A 24,304-nucleotide genomic window follows, 5' to 3' on the forward strand; every position below is an offset into this window, starting at 1 on the left:
ACCTCTCTTGTGAAAAAGACATGCACCGGCGTCGTCTTTATATAGCCACGGCGGGCCCGGCGGGGAAGTGGCTTTACCCGGCGGGCTCAGCGGGTTAACTACTTAGCCCAGCGGGCCTTTAGCCGGTCTCCAAGTCTCCTTGCAGGTCAAAAAAGATGAATGTCAATTAACATAATATTTGTTATTTTGCATTTCTATTGTTATTAACCTGAAATTATAGTGTGATCCCGTCATTTTGAAATCCCTGAAAACTGCACTTCCTTAGAGAAGTAGAAAATGTTGGCAGTCTTTGTATATGGGTTAAAAGAGCTTGGTACATCTATCACATACCTATTAAGGGATTTTTGGGCCTGCTTAACAATGATTTGATTTACTTTTAAAAGAAAATAGAAATTTTTTTTCACTACAAGAGGCTTTTCATATTAGCGACGCTCACATAGCGACGCTCAAAAAAAAAATTCCCGGCGTCGCTATGAGCGTCGCTAGAAATTTGCGACGCTCATAGCGACGCCGGCTGGGCTAAAAAAATAACCGAGCGCGCCCAAAAACTCAGATCTCAGATCTGAATTTTTGGGCGCCCTCAAGCAAGGAGCAGGTAACGCTCTCCCTCTCTCTCTCTCTCTCTTTTTCTTCTCCACACACACACACACACACACACACACACACACACACGAGGAGCGGAAGGAGAGCCAGGTATGCTCCTTCCCTCTCCTCATTCTCATGTTCCCTTCCCCTCTTTCTCTCTCCCTCTCTCTCTCTCTCACACACACACATAGTGTTTTTGAGAGAGAGAGAGAGAGAGAGAGAGAGAGAGTACAAACATAAACAAAAACGCACACACACATACATAAACAAAGAATGCACACACACATTGAAAGAGGAAAAGAGAGAGAGAGAAACTAATTTAACGTCGTAGGAAACTAATTAAAATTAAAAGACCTAAAGATCTAGCCGACGAGGAGTTGAACTCAAGACCTATTATTCAAGAGGGAAATGGCATAACCAATCTATCATACTTGGCATGGGTGATAGAAAGGTTATACCATTTATCTCTTTTTATTGGCACACACATTCACACACGCGCACACACACAAGAAGAAGAGAGTTATAACGTCGTAGGAAACTATCCTAAAAGATGTTAAAGATTAGGTTAGATGTAGACTTATGTTATATTAGATTTGGGTTTATTTAAGTTAAATTAGATTAGATTTAGGTTTATTTTTAGTTAGATTTACGTTTATTTACGCTAGATTTAGATTTACGTTATATTAGATTAGATTTAGGTCTCCATAGACTGCGATGCCTGCATGAAGCGGGTAAAGAAAGCCCTCAATGGAATATAGGGTATTGCTGCCTTCACTCATGGTGGGCTCCATCGATCCAAAAGTACTAGTGAATTAATGTCTTCAAAAGATAGGGAAGAAGGTGGATCTTCAGGGCGGCAAGAGTCACTACATCCCCGACAATGACCATCTAGACAACCTCTAGTCATTCAACAGCAACTTCAAAGTTAGTAACAAGAGCAAGAACGGTCCAAAGGGCCAATTGCTGTCGTCAGATGTGGATGGAGATAAGGCACAACCAATTGAAAAGTGCACAACAATGCGGTGACGAAGTGACTAAGGAAGAGTGGGAGTACTCTCGGGGTTGCGCGACCAAGGTAAGTTTGCAATGTACGACTAGCTAGTGACTTTATTTCTAAACGTTTGAACGGCCACTCATAATCTTTGTTCGTTGTAGTATAAGTCATACACAGCAGCATGGTGTAAAGGTCGACATTTTAGGGTGGAACGGATCGACAAAAAGCGTTTTACTCAAGATTGTGGAATCATGGCAAAATTTGAACAGTCTAGTCGACGACGTTCCTCTGATGCAGATCCTGTGGTGGCGGAACTCACTTACTTCGGCACGCTACAAGAGATTTTGAGGATCGATTACAGAGGATTTTTTGTCGACTTGTTTGATGTGCAATGGTTCAAGATAATCATGGAGGGTCGCAACGCTACAGTGCGTAGAGGAGAGTCTGGTTTTCTTGAGGTGGATTCTACTAAGAAATGGATTGACCTAAGAGACACCTTCGTACTACCCGAGCATTGTGAACAAGTAAGTATGTAAATAGTTAACATCCCCCTTTTACAAGTTATGTGCTTGAAAGCTCTCATGTAAGTTATGTGGCTCTGGCAGGTAATATTTCATCCTACAAAGTCTACATCAAACTGGTGGTACGTCATAGAGGTAGCCCCTCCTAGTGCAAGGGCGTATGAAGGCTACCATGTGCCAATCACAACGGCATCAATGGAGGAGATCAGAGAAGATGCTCAATCAGAAGCCGTTGCGGTGGTGCCAGACGAGCATCAAGATGCTACTACTCTATATGGGGTGCATGCAGAGGAGCTACAAAATGAAACAGAGGATATGTGTTTAAACAGAGAGCTCTATATAGATATAGGAAGTTATGCTGAGTTATGCGAGGATGAGAGAGAGATCTCTTAAAGCAACAAATATTGTATTTGAACAATTTTGCGCCGTGTTGTAAAAGCTCTGGCTCTCTAAGTACCTTCCATGGTGTATAACTCTCTTTTCTACTCGCGCTCACATCTTTTGATTGAAAATTTTGAGTTTTCGACTTGCCTCTTCTATCACTCAATTCATTGCGTCATTGTATTTATATGCGTCATTACGTCATTGTATTTAATGGTCTTTGCGTCATTGTCTACTCTATTCATTCAATATTAAGTTTAAATATTCGTGTGTTTAATGCAGGTATGGATGATGAGGAGTTTCTTTCTTCTTTTTCACCGCAGCAGAGACAGTGGTACGTGGAGCGTCATCCCTCTGGCACATCATCGCGCGTTCCTACTCCATCCGCATCTCCCTCTCTTTCAGAGCATTCGGCGCGCTCCGAAGCTTCGGTGTCGACGAGACGATCTTCACACTCGTCTAGACACCGGCGCTCTAGTGGTGGCGGTGGCGGTTGTTGTGGGGATTCCGCCGCCGATGCCTCCACACCGCCTCGTGTTCGACGAGGCTCTTTACCCTCCCCTTCTTTGCCCGTCCCCACACGAGCCACATCATCGCCATCTACGCTAGGTTTTGCGCGGCTGACTGTTCCTAGCAGCTACACACCTCTACCTACTCCGCCAGGAGCCACCCCACTCGACACTCCTCGCTTATTGGCCCAGACACCGGTGGAGACACCCGACGTCTGTACCTCCATCGACACGCCACTAGAGACCCCTGCCGGGACACCCAGGTTCACGCGTCACCGGCCAGAGGGCTTGCTTTTCTCCGTCGACTTTAGCGGCGGCATCATCATGGATGATGACGGCAAGAAGGTGATCTCGCGCATGCGTGGTCTTTGCTCTCAGCTGTTTAGACACTACATACTAAACAAATGGAGTGAAGTACCAAGTGATTTAAAAGCCAGAGTCATCAGCATACTTCATGATGAGTTTCCCATTCCAACACGGGATCAACGCTTCAATGAAGACCTGATGAAGATTCGAATGCGGGAATACTGCAAACACAAGCGTTCCGAAGTGCAAAAAGCAATCAAGCATGGGTGGAACAGGCCAGATTGGCTGTCCAAAGAAGATTGGAAGAATGCGAAGAAAGAAGCGCGCAAGAATCCCGACAAGTGGAAGCAACAAAAGGATGCAGCTAGAGCGCGAGTAGAGGCAGGGAGCTCGCACCACTTGGGGAGAGGTGGATGGGCATCATTTGAGGCCGATTTTGTAAGTGTTTTCGCATTGCTCTTTATGTTCGATGGTTTAGGGTTTATGAGTTTTTTAATTCTAACATAATGAAATCTTTGTATGTTTTGACAGTGGTCGATGACAGGACGTGATTCCACACCGTACGAGCGCGAGAACACAGGCAGGAAGGGCTTAAACGCCCTGATGGACATTCTCAGTTCTCGCGGCGGCATGGTTAGTATTAGGGCTTACTCTTTTCTATTTTCTGTATTGTTTTATACCTTGACATAGAGAGGTGTTTGTCCCTCTGAAATCTGAAGTTGGAATCAACACGTCCCTTCTTGTGTAATTGGCACAATGGAAGGTACCAAAATTTGAAAAAATAGGTGACTTCATGTGAAAGTTACTTGAAGAGCCTATAATTTTTGTGATTTCACAAACTGTTTATGTGGAGATGATGGAGGTCTTGCTGATGGAGTCAAAAATTGTGTATGGAGTGATCTTAAGAAGTCCCATGATCAAGCCAAGGTGGGGGGCACTTTGTTCGAAGAAAATGACTGAGTTTGAAAAGTGCATCCTTTGGAAGATTCACTAGGAAGAGCTAAACAACTATGTGGAGAAGCTGAGAAACATTGATGGATATATATCATGGGTACATGCAAGATTCAATAACAATGTGCGATTAAAAATCATACAAGAACTATTCAATCTGCTGAGGCCTTTCAATTTTGCTCAGAGTGAACCTGAAATAGCTTCATATCTAAATGTATTCTTTGCTAGTTTCATCAGTCTACATCTAGCCCACTGATTGTGGCAAGATCCTTTTGGAGTGTGCATGCCCATCGATGCATCTCTTTTTGACCAAGGATCTTCAACATGGACAATTTCTTCCGTGTACTTGTGACGGGGTCAAAAGAAGATTACTTGTGTGGCACATACTCAAGTATACTTGTGTGGCACATGGGCCACACAAGTACACCATTTGATCCCGTCACAATTACACGGAAGGCACTGTCCATGCTGAAGAATCTCGGTTAGAAAGAGATGCATTGATGTGCCTACACACTCCAAAATGATCCTTCCATGGATAGGATGTAGATTGATGAAACCAACAAGAACACGTTTATATATGAAGCTCTTCTAGGTTCGCTCTGAGTGAAATTTAAAGACCTCAATAGATTGAACTTCTCTCAAATGATTTTTAATCGTGCACTGCAATTGAATCTTGCATTTGTCTTGCATAGATATCCATCAATGTTTCTTAGATTCTCCACATAGAGTTTAGTGAACCGTGAAGGATACACTTTACAAACCCAACCATTTTATTCAAAGAGAGAGCCACTCACCTTGGCTTAATCACAAGATTTTTTAAGATCACTCCAGGCACAATGTTTCACTACAACATAACATCAAGATATTGACGCTGTATACATCGACGGTCGTACCTTTGATATATGCGTCGGAATATCCGTCGATATGCGCGTGGAAATACACGTAGCAAGGCATACTTTACCACGCATATATCAACGGATATTACCACAAGTATATCGATGCAGATTTCGACGCAAAAAATTGGGGGGGAAAAAAGGGAAATCCATGCGCAGGCGGCCATTTTCGCCTGTGACGCGCTCAGATCTCTTGGCCGAAACCTGCTACGCAGGTATTATGAAACTCTCCCCCCCTCCCCCCAACCCCTCTCTCTCTCTCTCTCTCTCTCTCTCTCTACATCGTGTGTGTGTGTGTGTGTGTGTGTGTGTAGGAGAGAGAGAGAGAGAGAGAGAGAGAGAGAGAGAGAGAGAGAGGTGTGTGTGTGTGTAGGAAAGAGAGAGAGAGAGATAGAGAGAGAGAGAGAGAGAGAGAGAGAGAGTGGTGTGTGTGTGTGTGTAGAAAATCAAAGAGAGAAAGAGAGAGAAATGTGTGTGTGTGTGTAAATAAGAAATTAAAAAGCTAGAGAGAGAGATGTGTGTGTGTGTGTGTAAATAAGAAATTAAAAAGCTAGAGAGAGAGAGATGTGTGTGTGCGTGTAGGAAATTAAAGAGAGAGAGAGAGAGAGAGAGAGAGAGAGAGAAAGAGAGTGATATATATATATAGAGAGAGAGAGAGAGGGAGAGAGAGAGAGAGAGAGAGAGAGAAAGAGAAATAGCGAGAGCAAGATTGAGAGAGAAAGAACGAGAGATAGAGAGTGATATATATATATATATATATATATATATATATATATATATATATATAGAGAGAGAGAGAGAGAGAGAGAGAGAGAGAGAGAGAGAATTAACTAGAGATAGCTACAGAGGTAGAGAGAGAGAGATAGATAGTAGATAGAGAAAGTCGGTGTGAAAGAGTTAGGTTGGCTGACCAATTGTGTGAAAAGGACAGAAACTCTCTCTATCTCTCTCTCTCTCTCCCTCTAGAAGAAACTATGGAACTAAAAGAGGCAAAGGGGTTTTACCCGCTACATGCATTGCCATGTACACCTGCGAGTGCACGTATGTGTCTACCCATATAGGATTTGACCAATAGAGACGAGATTTTGACCCGGTGGTCCTGATCTCCGTACACCTTTGGACCCAGGTGTACGGAGATCGGGCAAAACTAGAGAATGCGAGGTAGTTTACATTGTGAGGAGCATATATATTAAAACAACATTCATAATCATTGTAGATGGCAACGTTATCAACTAACATGGAGGAAAAAATTGCATGCTCATGCACGCTCTGCAAGTATCAAATTGTGCGCATGCGTAGGATATGTAATCAGTATGTGCACAAGTACGGAGAGTTTGCTAGAGAAATCGTATAGAATCTACGATACGACTCCTACTGAACGGGCATTGATTTTCACGACATAACACCTATATCTGAGAGAGAGAGAAAAAGGATTATGCATGAAGGTCCGACCAATATAGAGCTAAGGATGGAAGCAGAAAAGGGCTTACAGACAGAAGACGACGGCATGGAGGAGATGTTGGATGCCTTCTTCCAGAAGCGAGGAGAACGCTAACGAAGCAACTTTTAAAATCCGTGCGCCTATCTCATGAAGACATGTTGTGGAAGTTGGCATGTCAAAACCAATCTATGAAGGCGCCAAAATATCTGTGCTTCGTACTTGTCTGGCGTTTTTGAATCTTCAGTCACTGTACGGGTGGTCAGATGCAAGCGTCACTGCTTTGTTTAGGTACGTAATTTACAAAAGAGATTTTTTGATTGCAATGGTGACGTGCTTGGGGAGCTTTTTAATTTAATGTGTCTTAAACAGGTTGTTGCGGGAGAAACTTCTCCCGGCTGGCAATGAAATGCCCCCCTCCAGGCCAGACGCAAAGCAACTATTGAGCTTAGTTGACTTGGAATACAACAAGATTCATGCATGTCCAAATGATTGCATTCTTTTTCACAATGAATTTTTAGATTGTCTGGTGTGTCCTAAGTGCGGAGCAATGCGCTACAAACAAGATGCGGTTGGAGAGACAATGCCAGCTAAAGTGTTGCAGCATTTCCCTATTATTCCTAGGATAAAAAGCATGTTTCGTTGTGGTTCCATTGCAAAGTTGATGCGGTGGAATTCTACGAATAGATCCACTGACACAACATTTAGGGTGCCCGCTGATTCAAAGGTTTGGAGGCACATTGAAGATACCTGGCCACATTTTAAGAGTGAACCACACAATTTGCCTTTGGGCATGGAAATGGATGGAGTCAATCCATTTGGTTTGAGAAGCTCGTCATGGAGCACTTGGCTTGTGTGCCTTATCAATTACAACCTCCCGCCGTGGCTTGCCATCAAGAAGGGTCATTTGATATTAAGCTTGATTGTACCTGGTAAGTTCAAGGCAAAAAACATGGATGTTTATCTAGCTCCACTAGTTGATGAGCTCCAGGAGTTATGGCATGGGATCGACATAGCAGATGCGGTCAAACCAGTAGGACAACAACATGCAAGTATACATGGACTTCTTATGTGGACTATGCATGATTGGCCAGGATACACAGAAGCTTCTGGTAATGGCTCTTGATTTACAAAATTCTCGCTATTCGCAAGCACTTTGCCTTGGCCTGAATCATGCTTTAAAATATGCAGGGCTTACAACTTAGGGATACAATGCATGTCCAATTTGCGGGTTGTCTTTGGATGTGCGCTATTCTGCCTCTCTTCGAAAGACAATTTATCAAGGCCACCACTGTTATCTTCCAAATGGCCATCACTTGCACGAAGGTCAGCTTGGTCGCGTCGAATGTCGTCTTATGCATGTACAAGAGTGGTGTCGCCGATGGGAGCAACATGAGGGGCAACCTGTTCCAGGAATGAAACTTTTGTCCATTCTCCATACGTTGCCATACTGGGGTGATCTACTAATTAACCATTTGTTGGATCCAATGCATATATTCAAGAATGTGGGAGAGCTCCTCTGGAAGACAATCATGGGAATGAAAGACAATTGAGCTTCAGAAGATGATTTGCAGTCAGTTGGAAAGATGCCAGAGATGTGGCCCTTCACCAATGCAGCTGGCCCAACAAAGCTTCCAAGAGCGCCATGGGTATTGCTAAAAAGCGAGGAGCGACAAGTTAAAAGGGTGATTTCAGAGTTCAGGACACCAACAGGATATATGCGATGTCTCAAGACAGCATTCACCCGTGAAAATCAACTGTCAGGACTGAAATTGCACGACTGGCATAAGTTCTTGCAATTCATTCTTCCAATTGCGATCAAGGGGTGTTTAACGGAGGAAGTGCGGACCTGTATATACAACATTTTAGAGCTAGTGCGGTGGATCTCTTCCAAGGAGATACGAGAGGAATCTATTGCACTCGCAAGGGATAACTCCATTGAGGTAGTTTGCATGATTGAGAAGTATCTACCCACGAGCTGCCTAACTATCCAAATGCACTTGCTTGTCCATGTAGTAGATGAGGTTGGAGTGGTAAGTACAGTCCATAGTCGTTGGATGTTCTTTCTAGAGCGGTTCATGAAAACACTTAAGGGTTTTGTTTTCCAAAAAGCGCATCCAGAGGGGAGCATGGCAGAAGGATCGTTGGTGCAAGAGTCTCTTGTCTTGACGATCAAATTTCTATCCATTTCTGACCCAGAAATGCCTCGACTGTGGAGTGATGAGGAGGATGCAAGACTGGTGGGAGAGGAGCCGCAGGGACAAGGGTGCCAAAGAAAATGAACGATGCCATGCGAGAAAAGATCATGAAGTTCTGTATACTAAATTCAGAGCCGATGCAAAAATGGCTTGAAAGGTACGAAGAATAGAAAAAGAGACGCAATAGGGAGCGACACGATTTCAGGCGAAGCCGAACGACTAGAGGCTTACCCTTGCTAGACTATCTCGCTCCTCTACCTGAATTCCCTACAATGGCATGGTTGGACAAGACAGTGAGAGCAGCTGGACAGATCGGAGAACCCATATCTCTAGAAGAGGAAGAGCTGGCTATTGGATGTGACTGGAGGTATCATACATACATGGCATTGTGGTCGCATGGAAAGCATTTCAGAACACAACAAACTGACAGCAGAAGAAACACGGTTGACAGTGGGATAATGGTTAGTTTCATGCAAAAGAGTAGGGCTAGTGCCAGAGACACGAATGAGAGCACTAGCAACCTGGATTACTATGGTCTGGTGTCAAATATCCTGAAAGTCAGCTTCAGGCGGTTTGAGATGTTTTTGTTGGATGTGAAGTGGTTCAAGTTGATTACTTCTGGTCGCAATGCAACGGTACACAGAGATGGAAACAAGATTGTGCAAATAGATTCTACAAAGGTTTCGACAGATGCGAGTGACACATTTGCTCTCCCCGAACATTGCGAGCAAGTGGTTTTTGTACCGGACCCTCGAGAGCGACAATGGTGGTTTGTGGTTTAGGTTGCTCCAAGAAATAAACCAGTATTTGAAGGGCAAGAGCTCCTGAGGAAAGTCGGTCAGACGACGTAAATACTACTGTGACATTAGATGAGATGGACGAAGGTATGGCAGAGGAAGCTGACAGATATACGAGATATGATGCAGACAAGCCAGATATGACACTTGTAGATGAAGATGCGATGGATGAAGACAATCTTCCAGAACGACTTGGGGTAGAGTTATGTCTGCAATTAGAGATAGACGATGATACGGTGCAAGGTCTTATCGATGATGCCTCACTCATCAAGGCCTAGGCCTGTAAGTGTTTGTGTGAAGACGTTGATTTAAAATTAAGCTTAAAGTTAATTTAAACAAAGGTGTTATGATGCTTTCTTTTACTTTCTTTGTGCAGGACTTTAGTATAGCAGACCAGTTTCTAGATCCCACTTCTATGAGTGCAGATGCATTTATGGGCTTTGTCACACGGATGACGCCCAGTCAGATGGCAGAGACGTCTCAGTACTGGGTAGCCAGAGGCACGGGTACTACGCCTTCGGGCTTCACACCCGAGGGTCCAACGCCTATGGGAGAGACACCTATGGGGGGATGCCTATGGGGAGGGGGGGGGGGGGACACCTACGGGTACGACGCCTGCGAGGTCTCCCATCACGGCCGCTTCAACACCTAGGGGTACAGCAGAGGCGGGTACGTCCTCATCTCCGCAGCACAGGCACATTCGCCGATCTTGGAGATCATCAGGTGGAGGTGGTGGTTGCTGTGGAGGAGGGTCCACAGATGCTTTGACCCCTCCTCGCTCACGACCCCCATCCTACCCAGGCACTCCTCTTGACACACCTCTTAGCACACCTCGGACACCTTGGAGGGCACACGATCCTAGTGCCTCCAAGCTCTATACTGTACGGGCAGATGGTTCTGTTGACATGGATAGAGTCGGGACTGAGATGAGACAGCGGATTTGCCAGCTCGCAGAGCTGCAGTTTTCGACCAGCATTTTGACGCCTTGGCCTGAGCAGGATCGCGACAAAATCAATTATATAATGGAGACCATCATGAGAGAGTATCAGCCTGCTCTAGGTTCAAAGGATCTTCTGAGGAGGTGGATCAAGGGTGTTGCACGGGACACCGTGAAACATCGACGAGATGCAGCTCGGCAAGCTTTCAGGACCGGCTCGCCGAAGCCTTCGGGCATCTCACACGAGACGTAGCAACAGATCAGGGAGGATGAGCGGACAGCGGACACGCGGTTTAGACATCAGCGTTAGGCCGCGCAGATACAACAGATAACCAGGGGGACATCTCATCTTGGCAGCGGAGGCTTCGACACCTTTTGCTATTAGTTTGTTAGTTTCCAATCCAATCCTACTTTAATAATTACGTGATCACTCAAAAATTTTACATGATCACAAAGCGTTAATTAACATTAACAACCATATAAATTGGAGTTTTTCAAAATTGGTTTCTTCCCCCTTCATCAATAGTATAAATGCATGACTTTGTCAACGTTAACAGAAGATTCACCTTACCAACTAGATGTTCACTCTAGTGTCATTTTGTGTGATTACGTGAATTTGAAATCCCTGATGGCGTTTTTATAAACGTGATGAATCATGTATTCTTAACTACTTTGATTTTTGTATTGTTACCATATACATGTGGTAGTGATGTGTGTGAACGCACTTGGACCGCCGGGACATTTTTTTCCTCTTTAGGAGGTTTTTTCCCCCGTGCATTATATATACGCCCATCACTCTAGGGCTATCCATCTTTCCATTGCACACTAAGTAACACACTCTCTATTGTGCACCTTGAGCTTCCTTCGTCTTCTCCAAGCTATGTGTGTTTCTCTGCAACCCTAATTCCAACAATTGGTATCAGAGCAGGTCACACCCTCCCGGGCTTAGTCGCCAGCTGCTCCAGCACACGCTTGCTCACTTTCTCCGATTTCAGTGAGCTTTGGCGAGCGTTCGCAGGTCGACAAAAAATTTGGGAGAACTCGAAGAGCTTGTTCTGCTCAGAATTTTGATTTGGGCTCATTTCGGCCTCCGTTTCCACTACAGGCAATACTCCACAGGCTATTTCGTCATTTTGTGCAAAATTTTTGTCAGTGCCGTTTACTGCATAACAGGTGCCTTATAGTCTTCTACAGTTTGTGCTATATAGCAGAGGTTGTTTCTGCTGTGTTTCTCCTATTTTTGGGTAGTTTTCACATCAGGTGTAGCATTTACCATGGCTGACAACAACAACACAGATGTGTTCAAGATGTTTGTTGCTGAGGACAGGTTGGATGGGGACAACTACCCTATGTGGGCTTATATGATGCAACATGTTCTTGTGTCAAAGGGTGTCTCGAACATTGTGCAGGGAATTGATGTACGTCCTGGTTCTGAGGATGTAGGTGATGTTGAGGATGTTGGAGGTCTTGCTGCAAGGATTGCTGCTGTTAGAGTTGTTTTGCCTACGGCAGAACAAGCTCATTGGGATGTTAAGGATGCGCAAGCTCATGCATTGATTCCGTTGTCTGTGAAGTGCACCATTGTTCCTCACATTCGTTCAGCAAAATCTGCAAAACAGGCTTGGGATATTCTAGCAAGTCTTTATGCAAGCCACAATGAGGCTAAAATTGCTTTGCTGTGTAAAGAGCTGGAGTCGAAGATTATGCATGAGGAAGATGATATAGACACTTTCCTTGCTAGTGTCAAGGATATCAATGAGCAGCTTATTTCTGCAGGTGAAGTCATTTCAGACAGTTCCCTTGTGCAGACTGTTCTTGATGCCTTACTAGATTCCTACCAGACTTTTGCTAGTACTTGGAGACTGATGACCCAAGGAAATCCTGAAGTTGTCAAGTTTGATGCATTATGCACATTGTTGTTGCAAGAGTCACTTTCTAGAAAAACCAGGACTAGGCAGCGTGCAGTTGAACAGGCTTTTATTGCTTCTCAAAGAAAGAGTGGTAACAGTAATGTAGCCACTTCTTATGGTTCTGCTGTGAGTGGCAAAAATTATGTTCCTAATGCTTCTGTTGGTAGTACTTCGTCTGGCAATTCTGGTGATAAGGGCAAAAAGAAGATGCATTGCCATTATTGTAAATCCAATGATCACTTGATCAAGTCGTGTCCTAAGTTGAAGGCCAAAGAGGCTAAGAAGAAAGAGGGTGGTTCCATTGCAAATGCTGGTTCCACTACAAATGCAGCCATTGTTGAGTCTTCTGTGTAATGCTGATGTTGATGCAGAATGGGCTTTTAGCACAGAGTGCACTTACAATCCTGTTGTCCATGATGCATGCTTGTCAGTTGTTGCTGCAGATTCACATGTGTGGTATTTCGACAGTGGCTCTACAAAGCACATTACCTCACATCGTGAATTGTTTACCTCTCTTGAGTCTGTCCCTCATGGGAATTCAGTCACTTGTGCCAACAACGCCACTTATCCAGTTCAGGGAGTTGGAAAGATTGTGCTCACTGCTGCTAATGGCAGTTCCTTCACACTTGTTGATGCACTTTATGTATCTGGGATCAAGAAGAATCTCTTTTCTGTATCCGCACTTGCTAGACTTGGCCTTGTAGTCAAATTTGTGGATGACAGATTTACAGTTCATGATCTCAGTTTTGGTGATGAAATTGTTGCATCTGGCCTTTTGTGCCGTGGGCTGTATAAGCTCACTTTGTATGACAAGTGTGGACAAAATTTTGCAAATGCTGTTGCAGATTCAAGGGCTATTTCAGATGCAAAACTTTGGCATGCACGTTTTGGTCATCTGAATTTTGCCAGTTTGCTGCGTTTGCAAAAATCTGATATGGTTGCTTCTTTGCCACCTCTTGAAGCACCTGTCAAACATGTTTGTGAAGGTTGTATTTTGGGTAAGATGAAGCATTCTAAGTTTCCAAAGGATGGTTCAGTTCGGGCCATATGCAGGTTGCAGCTTGTGCATAGTGATGTTTGTGGGCCCATGCAAACTCCGTCCTTGGGCAAATTACCTGTACTTTGTGACTTTCATTGATGATTACTCCATGCATGCATGGGTATTTCCGCTTAAAGCGAAGTCTGAAGTTTTTATGTGCTTCAAACAATTTCTGGCTATGGCTGAAAATGTCTCGAAATGTACTATGTGCACCCTCTGTTCTGATCGAGGGGGGGAGTATATGTCTCATGAATTTAATGCATTTCTGGCTAACTTTGAAGTTGCTGTTGGATGACTAGAGGTTGTCTAGATGGTCATTGTCAGGGATGTAGTGACTCTTGCCGCCCTGAAGATCCACCTTCTTCCCTATCTTCTAAATACATTTCACCAGTACTTTTGGATCAACGGAGCCCACCATGAGTGAAGGCAGCAATACTCTATATTCCATTGAGGGCTTTCTTCACTCGCTTCATGCAGGCATCGCAGTCTATGGAGACCTAAATCTAATCTAATATAACGTAAATCTAAATCTAGCATAAATAAACGTAAATCTAACTAAAAATAAACCTAAATCTAATCTAATTTAACTTAAATAAACCTAAATCTAATTTAACGTAAGTCTACATCTAACCTAATCTTTAACGTCTTTTAGGATAGTTTCCTACGACGTTATAACTCTCTTCTTCTTGTGTGTGTACGCGTGTGTGGATGTGTGTGACAATAAAAAGAGATAAATGGTATAACCTTTCTATCACCCATGCCAAGTATGATAGATTGGTTATGCCATTTCCCTCTTGAATAATAGGTCTTGAGTTCAACTCCTCGTCAGCTAGATCTTTAGGTCTTTTAATTTTAAATAGTTTCCTACGACGTTAAATTAGTTTCTCTCTCTTTCTCTCTCAATGTGTGTCCATTTTTTTTTAAATGCATGTTTTCTCTCTCTTTTCCTCTCTCAATGTGTGCGTTTTTTTGTTTATGCATGTTCTCTCTCTCTCTTTTCCTCTCTCAATGTGTGCGTTTTTCGTTTATGCATGCTCTCTCTCTTTTCCTCTCTCAATGTGTGTGTGCATTCTTTGTTTATGTATGTGTGTGTGCGTTTTTGTTTATGTTTGTACTCTTTCTCTCTCTCTCTCTCTCTCTCTCTCTCTCTCTCTCTCTCTCTCTCTCTCAAAAACACTATGTGTGTGTGTGTGTGTGTGTGAGAGAGAGAGAGAGAGAGAGAGAGGGAGAGAGAAAGAGGGGAAGGCCAGGGAACATGAGAGTGAGGAGAGGGAAGGAGCATACCTGGCTCTCCTTCCTCTCCTCGTGTGTGTGTGTGTGTGTGTGGAGAAGAAAGAGAGAGAGAGAGAGAGAGAGAGAGAGAGAGGGAGAGCGTTACCTGCTCCTTGCTTGAGGGCGCCGAAAAACTCAGATCTGAGATCTTAAGTTTTTGGGCGCTCTCTGTTATTTTTTTTAGCCCAGCCAGCGTTGCTATGAGCGTTGCAAATTTACTTGTAAATTTGCGACGCTCATAGCGACGTCGGGATTTTTTTTTTTGAGCGTCGCTGTGTGAGCGTCGCTAATATGAATAGCCTCTTGTAGTGATCATGTGGTGAAATTCATTAGAGAGCATCAATTTTCGTATGCTCTTTTTCTAACCAAGTCACCAAATAAAGCTCTGCCAATATTTTGCGCAACAAGGTTTGCTACGGCATACTATGTTCTTGCTGCTTTGCAAGAGTTGAAGCCTGCATTGATGGAAACCTTAGTAGACAGAACATGGGATGGATGGCTCAGCAAGTATCCAAGTTATCAGGAAGCAGCTGGTCGATGTGCACAAATAGTAAACTCGCCAGTCTTTTGGCGTAATGTAGAAAGAATAGTAACTGTGTCTAAGCCATTTGTAGATCTTTTGAGAGCAGTTGACACAGATTCTTTTATTTTTGGTCGGGTCTACTGGTATATGTCAGAGGCTAAGAGGAAATGTCAGTTTTGGTGCAAAGGATAAAGCTACCATGATTACAATTGTTAACAAGCGCTGGGTGCAGTTGCATACGCCATTGCATGGTGCGGCTTTTGTATTGGATCCTAAGTTTCAAATGCATCAGCAATCTGCCAACAAAGAAGTTATGTCCGACTTCAAAATAGTGTGCTCCCAACTCTTAGGGCATGAAGATGGAAAAACAACTTTTCATCAGCGAGTAGATTATGCCAACAGAACTGGTATGATTCAGGATCCGTGGCATATAGATGCCATTGGCAAAACAAGTGCACCTTTATGGTGGAAGGAGTATGGTGGAGAGAAAGTGGAGTTGCAACACATTGCAGTTAGAGTTTTATCAATAGCTGCATCAAGTGGAAGTTGTGAACGAAATTGGTCAGCATTGGACTTTGTGCACACGAAAAAGCGAAACAGACTTCATACTAAACGGGTTGCTGATTTGGTGTATGTTTTTTGCAATATGAGACTTATTTATAAGCCTCAAAACATTGCAACTAGAGCCGCTCAAAAGCAATATGGAGTCTTCCAAACACATGAAGCTATTTCTACAGAAGTTGATGATGAAGATGATATGGAATGCGAGATTGTTTCAGAATGCTCAAATATGGACGAAGTAGATGATATGGTTGCAGTTTTTGAAGATGGAGATGATTTGTGAGAGTACCATTGTAATACTTAACAAGTTTTTGCATATGATGAAAGAAAGTGGTATCTCGTTGTCGTTCACATCAAAACCTCTCTTTCTCTCTCTCATACGCACATATTTACTCACACACAAATATAAAGTGCCGATAATATCTTGTCGAATAACAATTACATAAAGTCGATGTAGGTTTGAAATTACAACAAGGTTCTAGGAAATTACTCAATCGAAAAGAGTTTGATATAATTTTGAGATTACAAAAAGCTTGTGAGTGACTTATGAGCTTGATAGATTTCCTATAAGCTGGTCTATGGTAAAATCTGTAATTCCTAGCTCAGGGGATGGTTGAGCACCATCTTTATGTGAAGTGGTAGTATCATCTGACAAAGGTCCATACAATGATTCATATCGTTGAAGCTTTGCTTGTGCATCACTTAACTCTATTTCAAGCTCAAGAATACGGCCACAAAGCATGTCCAGTGTTTCTCCTTGGCTGGCAAGGTCTTGTCCTTGGCTGGCTAATTCAGTCATTGTTTCTGACTCTTCAGGAAGTAAAACAATAGGACGCTTGCGAGGAGGCATTGGATTATTTGCATTGCGTGCTGCCACCTTTTCTGCAATGCGTCCACGTCCAACGCCAGCGGTGCCTGGACGATCTGACCAATCCACTCTCTTGAGCAAAACATATCGAATATAGCATTGTTGGATAAAGTAAATTGATACTTGGTTGTTGTTTGGTAGGCATCTCTCTTGTCGTATAAACCTTTGCAGCAATACACGTGCCAATCCTTTATGTTGCAAATCAGAGAGCTTTAACGGAGCTGTATCTTTTGCATTGCCACTTATCTGAAATAGTTGATGGTGTACAAAGTGATTAGGGCAAAGCTTTTTGCACTCTTTATGGGTTAGTGGTTCGCCCTGCAGCTCAGATTCATCTTCTTCAATGTTCGCAATAGTAGAAAGATCTGCTTGTCCACATCTAACTTATTCTTATTTAAAAATTGCCTGAGCTTTAGCGTGGTTGAGTTCTTCTTCCATATCTGCATATTAGGTGAACATGTCATTACTTTTAAATACCCATTCAATTAATTTGACATTGGACAGTATATCAAATGACAAACATAGATATTTTGTTCAATTAAACATACAATTAAATCTGACACCAAAAGTAAAACAATGATGAAATCATGAGACTTGTGTTTTCATTAATCATCAGCTGGTCGTAAGCCAGATGTCATTACAATGTTGTAACCCACTCTATGGGCACCATTTAAACATAAGGAGAGGTCAAAAGCGTTAGGCCGGGTTTTGGGGTTTAGACGCTTGCCGGTTTCAAGATGAGCAAGTACGTTACTCAAAAAATGTCTCTTGCTTTGTTCTTGGGGCTCTGGTAAGCACTTCAAAATGCGTTTACATGTATGAAACATGGAATAAATATCCATAGCTTTGGTCCAGGAGGGAGGATTACTAGATATACATTCGGGGGCTGCCCATGGATAATCTCTCTCATACTGTTTTCTAGTTTCTATCTACATATCGCGTAGAGGAGGAAAACCGGCTGTGGTATTTGTTTTGGTGCATGAACCCCAATCCACAATGCCGGCATAAACACCTTTTTCGCCAAAATGCAACATCATATTCCAAGAGTGTAGATCATTGTGGAGGTAGTTATGCGAATGTATATACTTTAGAGTTTGGAGGAGAGCATTGATGATCTGCAAAATATTCTCCTGGAATAGCTCTACTGTTCCTGCAGTGAGTACATAATCGCGGATGACAGGTTGGCTGCCATCTACAGTGCATTCTTTGATCCATTGCTCCACATGGCCACCATTCCAAAATTGTGAAATGAGCATTGGTTGCTCCACGTGGCGCACCATGGCAAGAGGGTAGATAATACCTTGATGTGAAATATCCAAAATTGTTGCTTTGTCTTTGACCTGTTGCTCCATGGTGGGCCCATGTAAGTGTACTTTGAACACTTTTGCAGCATACACTTGATCTTTGAAAGCGGGATGTGTGACACCCACACGCTTCACATGTGCCCATCTTCCCTCTCCTAGCTGTGGAGCTTGGATATTGAAGACGGCTGTGTCGAGTAAAAGGTGTAAAATAGGTGGTAGTTGAGAGAGGTCTAATGTAGCAATGGATGACGTTTCAGGCTCTGTTCTAAGAATGATTTCTGGTTCAACAGCAGCTTCAGAAGAGCTGGCTTCCACTCTTGCACGCTTTGCTTCTCTTTCTAACTTTTCCTTACTCTTGAACTCCGTGTAAATTTGTTGCACAAGATGTATGCGCTCAGCTATGTTTGGCAAGGAAGTAATTGCAGGATTTTTCAGTTCTTGAAAGGTTTTCATGATCTTTCCAATGGTTTGTTTGACCATGTTTACTAAAGCACCTGATGTCAGGAGGGCTATGTCAAAAATAGCTGGTGCAAACTCTGCCTGGAGCTTCTCAAACATAGACTTGGTTAGAGTCTCTGTAAGCTGATAAAAATGCTCTGGAGCCATTAGGCAAAATTTGGACTCACAAAAGGGCCCTTTAAGGAGTTTTACTTTACCTCTCTCTACCAAAACGGGCTCATGGATAAATTTTTGCAAACAAAATCCAAAGTTGCCGGAGGTTTGACAGTTAGAATGTCCTCTGCAAGCTCTATCTATTAATATATAGTACGCCATGAGATTCCTCATATTTTAGAAGATTCTTTTTTTGATTCACTTAGATTCCGACAGAGTTGTCACATAAGGGGTGAATCAAAAAAAGAATCTTCTAAAATATGAGGAATCTCATGGCGTGCTATATATCAATAGATAGAGCTTGAAGAGGATATTCTAACTGTCAAACCTCCGCCAACTTTGGAGTTTGTTTGCAAAAATTTATCCATGCGACCGTTTTGGTAGAGAGAGGTAAAGTCAAACTCCTTAAAGGGCCCCTTTGTGAGTCCAAATTTTGCCTAATGGACAGGGTTTAAACACCGCCTAATCCCTGCCTCTGACACTACAAGAGGCTCTTCACATTAGCGACGCTCACACAGCGACGCTCAAAAAAAAAATTCCCGGCGTCGCTATGAGCGTCGCTATAAGCGTCGCTATGAGCGTCGCAAATTTACAAAGAAATTTGCGACGCTCATAGCGACGCTTATAGCGACGCTCATAGCGACGCCAGCTGGGGTAAAAAAAATAACCGAGCGCGCCCAAAAACTCAGATCTCAGATCTGAGTTTTTCGACGCCCTCAAGCAAAGAGCAGGTAACGCTCTCCCTCACTCTCTCTCTCTCTCTCTCTCTCTCTCTTTCTTTTACACACACACACACACACACACACACACACACGAGGAGAGGAAGGAGAGACAGGTATGCTCCTTCCCTCTCCTCATTCTCATGTTCCCTTCCTCTCTTTCTCTCTCCCTCGCTCTCTCTCTCACACACACACACATACACACACACATATAGTGTTTTTGAGAGAGAGAGAGAGAGAGAGAGAGAGAGAGAGAGAGAGAGAGAGAGTGCAAAAACGCACACACATACATAAACAAAGAGTGCACACACACATTGAGAGAGAAAAAGAGAGAGAGAGCATGCATAAACAAAAAACGCACGCATTGAGAGAGGAAAAGAGAGAGAGAACATGCATAAACAAAAAACGCACACATTGAGAGAGGAAAAGAGAAAGAAAACATGCATACGATCCAAAAAAACGCACACACATTGAGAGAGAAAGAAAGAGAAACTAAGGGAGCGTCGTAGGAAACTAATTAAAATTAAAAGACCTAAAGATCTAGCCGACGAGGAGTTGAACTGAAGACCTATTATTCAAGAGAGAAATGGCATAATCAATCTATCATACTTGGCATGGGTGATAGAAAGGTTATACCATTTATCTCTTTTTATTGGCACACACATCCACACACGCGCACACACACAGGAAGAAGAGAGTTATAACGTCGTAGGAAACTATTTTAAAAGACGTTAAAGATTAGGTTATATGTAGACTTACATTAAATTAGATTTAGGTTTATTTTTAACTAGATTTACATTTATTTAAGCTAGATTTAGATTTATGTTATATTAGATTAGATGCGGGTCTCCATAGACTGCGATGCCTGCATGAAGCGGGTGAAGAAAGCCCTCAATGGAATATAGGGTATTGCTGCCTTCACTCATAGTGGGCTCCGTCGATCCAAAAGTACTGGTGAAATGTCTTCAGAAGATAGGGAAGAAGGCGGATCTTCAGGGCGGCAAGAGTCACTACATCCCCGACACAATGACCATCTAGACAACCTCTAGTCATTAGACTTACGTTAAATTAGATTTAGCTTTATTTTTAGTTAGATTTACGTTTATTTAGATTTACGCTTATTTACGTTAGATCGAGTCCACGCAAGAATTACTTACGGTTTAGGGTTTAGAGTTAGACGAACAGTGAAAAGATCTACTGTGAAAAGATGTTAAGATGAAGTGAAGTGCTACAGCTAGAGAAGAGGCAAAGGGATTTTGTCCACTACATGCAGTATCATGTAGACGTGGGTGTCTAGATTTCTTGTACCCACAAATATAGGTATTGACCAATAAAGACGAGATTATAACCCGGTGGTTCTGATCTCCGTGCACCTCTAGACCGAGGTGTGCGGGGATTGGACATGACTAGAGAATGTGAGGTAAAGAGAGAGAGAGAGAGAGAGAGAGAGAGAGAGAGAGAGAGAGAGAGAGAGAGAGAGAGAGAGAGATAAGACGAAGAATGCCAATAGAATATTAAATTTGTTGTCTAGGTTATAAGTTTTTTATCCTCATTATGAGTAGCGACGAGGATGTGGGACCGTCCAACCGAAACACCTATCTCTCAACGAGGGTCTTATGTCCTTGTAATCAATGCAAGCATGCTGTGCGACGGACAAGACGTGTTTCTTTGCAGCACGTTCATGAATTTGGCGAGTTCGATCCATCTATTATAGATCGAGTTGTTGCCAATTATAACTCGTCGGACTCTGACGCTGGCCAACAAGCAGCAATCTTGCAACCCAATAGACGTGTTCGCAGGCGCTTTGGTCAAGCAGCATATGTGAGGCCACAAGATGTAGCCTCTGACAGCTCGGGGGATGATCATGCAGAGCACATTCCCAACGAGGCAATGTTTGAGCCCGAGATTGATGAAATGATCGAGACGATCATGGATTCAGAAAGGCTTATCTATGATGATATGAAAAGTGAAGCCGATACATCATTGTATAATGGAGCACGTATGTCTAGATTGAAAGCACTCCTGGTTCTTCTCAACATGCAGGCAAAGTTTGGATGGAGTGACACTAGCGTCAGAGCGCTTTTCAGGTGATCTATTACAATTAGTTTACTTTAATAGAACTCATGGTGTATAATGATCTGATAGATTTTTACACGACTGTATCATATTTTTATGTTGTGTAGATTGCTGAAAGAGCACATTCTACCAGCTGACAATGTGATGCCAGATTCCCGAGATGAAGCAAGAAAGATTTTGCGAAACTTGGGGATGGATTACAATTCTATCCATGCTTGTCCTAATGACTGCATTCTTTTCAGAGGGGAATACACAGACATGGAGAAGTGTCCGAAATGTGATTCCGAAAGATATCGAGTAGATCTCCACGGGACAAAAATTCCACAAAAGGTTTTGCGACATTTTCCTTTGCTTCCTCGCATCAAGCATTTCTTCGAATGTAAGTCCATGGCCACCCTAGCATCATGGCATGAGGAGAATAAATCTTCGGATGGTGTGCTACGAATTCCTGCAGATTGCGCAGCCTGGAAACATATAGATGGAACATGGTCGGATTTTGCCAGGGAAGCTCGAAATTTGCGCTTAGGCCTGGCTATGGATGGCGTAAATCCATTTGGTCAAAGATCAACATCTTACAGTGTATGGCCCGTTGTCATCGTCAACTACAACATTCCCCCGTGGTTGACTACGAAGAAGGGGCACCTATGGCTAAGCTTGATTGTGCCAGGGCGATATAAAGTGGGGAATATGGATGTGTATCTTCGTCCACTATTGGAAGAGCTACAACAATTGTGGATTGGCATAGAGGTGGTGGATATGAGCCGACACACAGGACGACGGAATGCTTTGATCAGAGGTATTCTAATGTGGACCATGCATGACTATCCCGGGCTAACAGAATGCTCAGGTGATCTATTGACACTCCTCTCTCAGACACTGTAAATCTGGTTTTTCCCCATAGTTGATCTATTATCATGTGTATACATGCAGGGCTTCAAACAAGCGGATACAGAGCATGTGTCACATGTGGACCTAGACTGAATGCACGTAGGGCACCCTCACTGAAGAAGCAAATCTACGAAGGTCATCAAGCGTATCTTCCGGAGAATCATGTGTTACGCGACGGCTTTTTGGGAAGAGAGCCACCAAGGATGTCTGCACAAGCATGGTTAGAGCAGAAGGAGATGTGCGATGACGGATTGCCTCCAGGGATGAAGAGACTATCTCTATGGTACGAGTTACCATACTGGCCTCGACTCGTGATCAATCACTTGCTCGATCCAATGCACATATTCAAGAATGTGGGTAATCTACTATGGGACCATTTGACCGGCAAGAAAGATACTTTGGGAGCCAGAGTTGACCTTAGAAATGTGGATCGTATGGAGCAATATTGGCCGCAAACAGCGTCTGATGGATCGATAAAACTTCCTAAAGCACCATGGATTTTCACAGGAGCCCAAGAACGCAAAGTAAAAGAGGCCATTCGATCTTTGCGGACCCCCACTGGCGTAATGCACTCGCTCCGAACGTGTTTTACTAAAGAAGGAAAGCTTACCGGTTTGAAGTCACACGATTGGCATAAAATGTGTCAGGTACGTTCATAGTGGACTTTAATATCATTGCATAAAATGTGGACTTTAATATCATTGCTGCACATACTTTACAGTTTATTTTACCGGTTGCCATTGAGGGATGTTTGTCTCTCGACATCCGTAACACAATCTACAAACTTGCAAAGCTGGTGCAATGGATCTCACAAAAGGAGATCGACGTAGACTCCATACCATTCGCCAAACTAAATGCTGCGGAGCTTGTGTGCATGTTTGAGAAACATTTTCCTACTACAATGCTAACCATTCAGGTGCATCTTCTTATTCACATAGTTGATGAGGTGGAAATAGCTGGCACAGTTCATTCTAGATGGATGTTCTTCTTAGAGCGTTTCATGAAAACGCTTAAGGGATATGTGCGTCAAAAGGCACGTCCGGAGGGTAGCATGGCAGAAGGTTGGTTGGTATCAGAGTCCCTAGTGTACATTGGAGAGTGGTTAGACGGATTTGAAAAATCCCGGGACACGCTATGGCGAACCATAGATGATGAGCGCATATCTGGGATTGTCATGTGCAATCTCGGTGTTGAGAAGAAGATGACGGAAGATCTAGAGGCTAAAATCAACCGATTTTGCATGCTTCACAATCCAGTGATGCAAAAGTGGATTTCACAATATGAGGATGCAAAGCAAGAGCGACAAAGGGCACGAATCGAGTGGATGAGTAATGGAAGTGTCTCACAATCACTTCGGAGACGAACTTTCATTGATGTTTCGCTAGCTTCGTGTCTGCCATATCTGTATGACAAAATTATAAATTAAGAATCTTACAAAATGATTGTACACCATAGTAACATAGTTATTATATAATGAGTGTTAACCCTATATATATATATTAAATGATGATTCAAATTTATTAAACAATACTAGATTATTGCAAATTAAAGTGAAAATCTTATGATTACAAACCACATTGTGCGAATCGACCATGAAAATTAATTTAGAGAGAGAGAGAGAGAGAGAGAGAGAGAGAGAGAGAGAGAGAGAGAGAGAGAGAGAGAGAGAGAGAGAGAGAGAGAGAGAAACAGGACAGAAGTGTGAGATGCTCTTAGCACAAGAACTGGACCCTGCTATGTGCAGAAGTGTGAGATGATGAAAGAGATTACTCTAAAGGGTTGGAAAATCGTATATGTGAACAGCTCAGCTAGTGTGAGATATTCTCAGCACAAGTCCTGGATGCTGTTGTAAAATAGATTGATAATTTTTATCAATCCAATTCCTGATAAAGTGTGTGGAACTGACAACACAACTATCAACGGATAAATTAACAATTGCAGATGTAAGTTACCTATCGTATGTGTTTATGTCCAAAACAACACCAAGTCATTTAATGATGAAAAATGATGTTCTTTTGGAAT

At 43.0% G+C, this 24,304-nt stretch overlaps 1 protein-coding gene across 1 annotated transcript; it reads left to right on the forward strand.

The window, feature by feature from the left end:
* The first annotated feature begins 2,765 nt into the window (after positions 1 to 2,765).
* On the forward strand, positions 2,766 to 4,013 carry LOC147458947 (uncharacterized). Its single transcript, XM_086511522.1, has 3 exons — positions 2,766 to 3,734; positions 3,828 to 3,929; positions 3,987 to 4,013. The coding sequence occupies exons 1-3, from the start codon at positions 2,766 to 2,768 to the stop codon at positions 4,011 to 4,013; spliced, it is 1,098 nt and encodes a 365-aa protein (XP_086367648.1).
* The last annotated feature ends 20,291 nt before the right edge of the window (positions 4,014 to 24,304 follow it).

Source organism: Adiantum capillus-veneris, chromosome 4 (genome assembly GCF_014529385.1).
Source record: "Adiantum capillus-veneris isolate H3 chromosome 4, ASM1452938v2, whole genome shotgun sequence".
Classification (NCBI taxonomy): Eukaryota; Viridiplantae; Streptophyta; class Polypodiopsida; order Polypodiales; family Pteridaceae; genus Adiantum; species Adiantum capillus-veneris.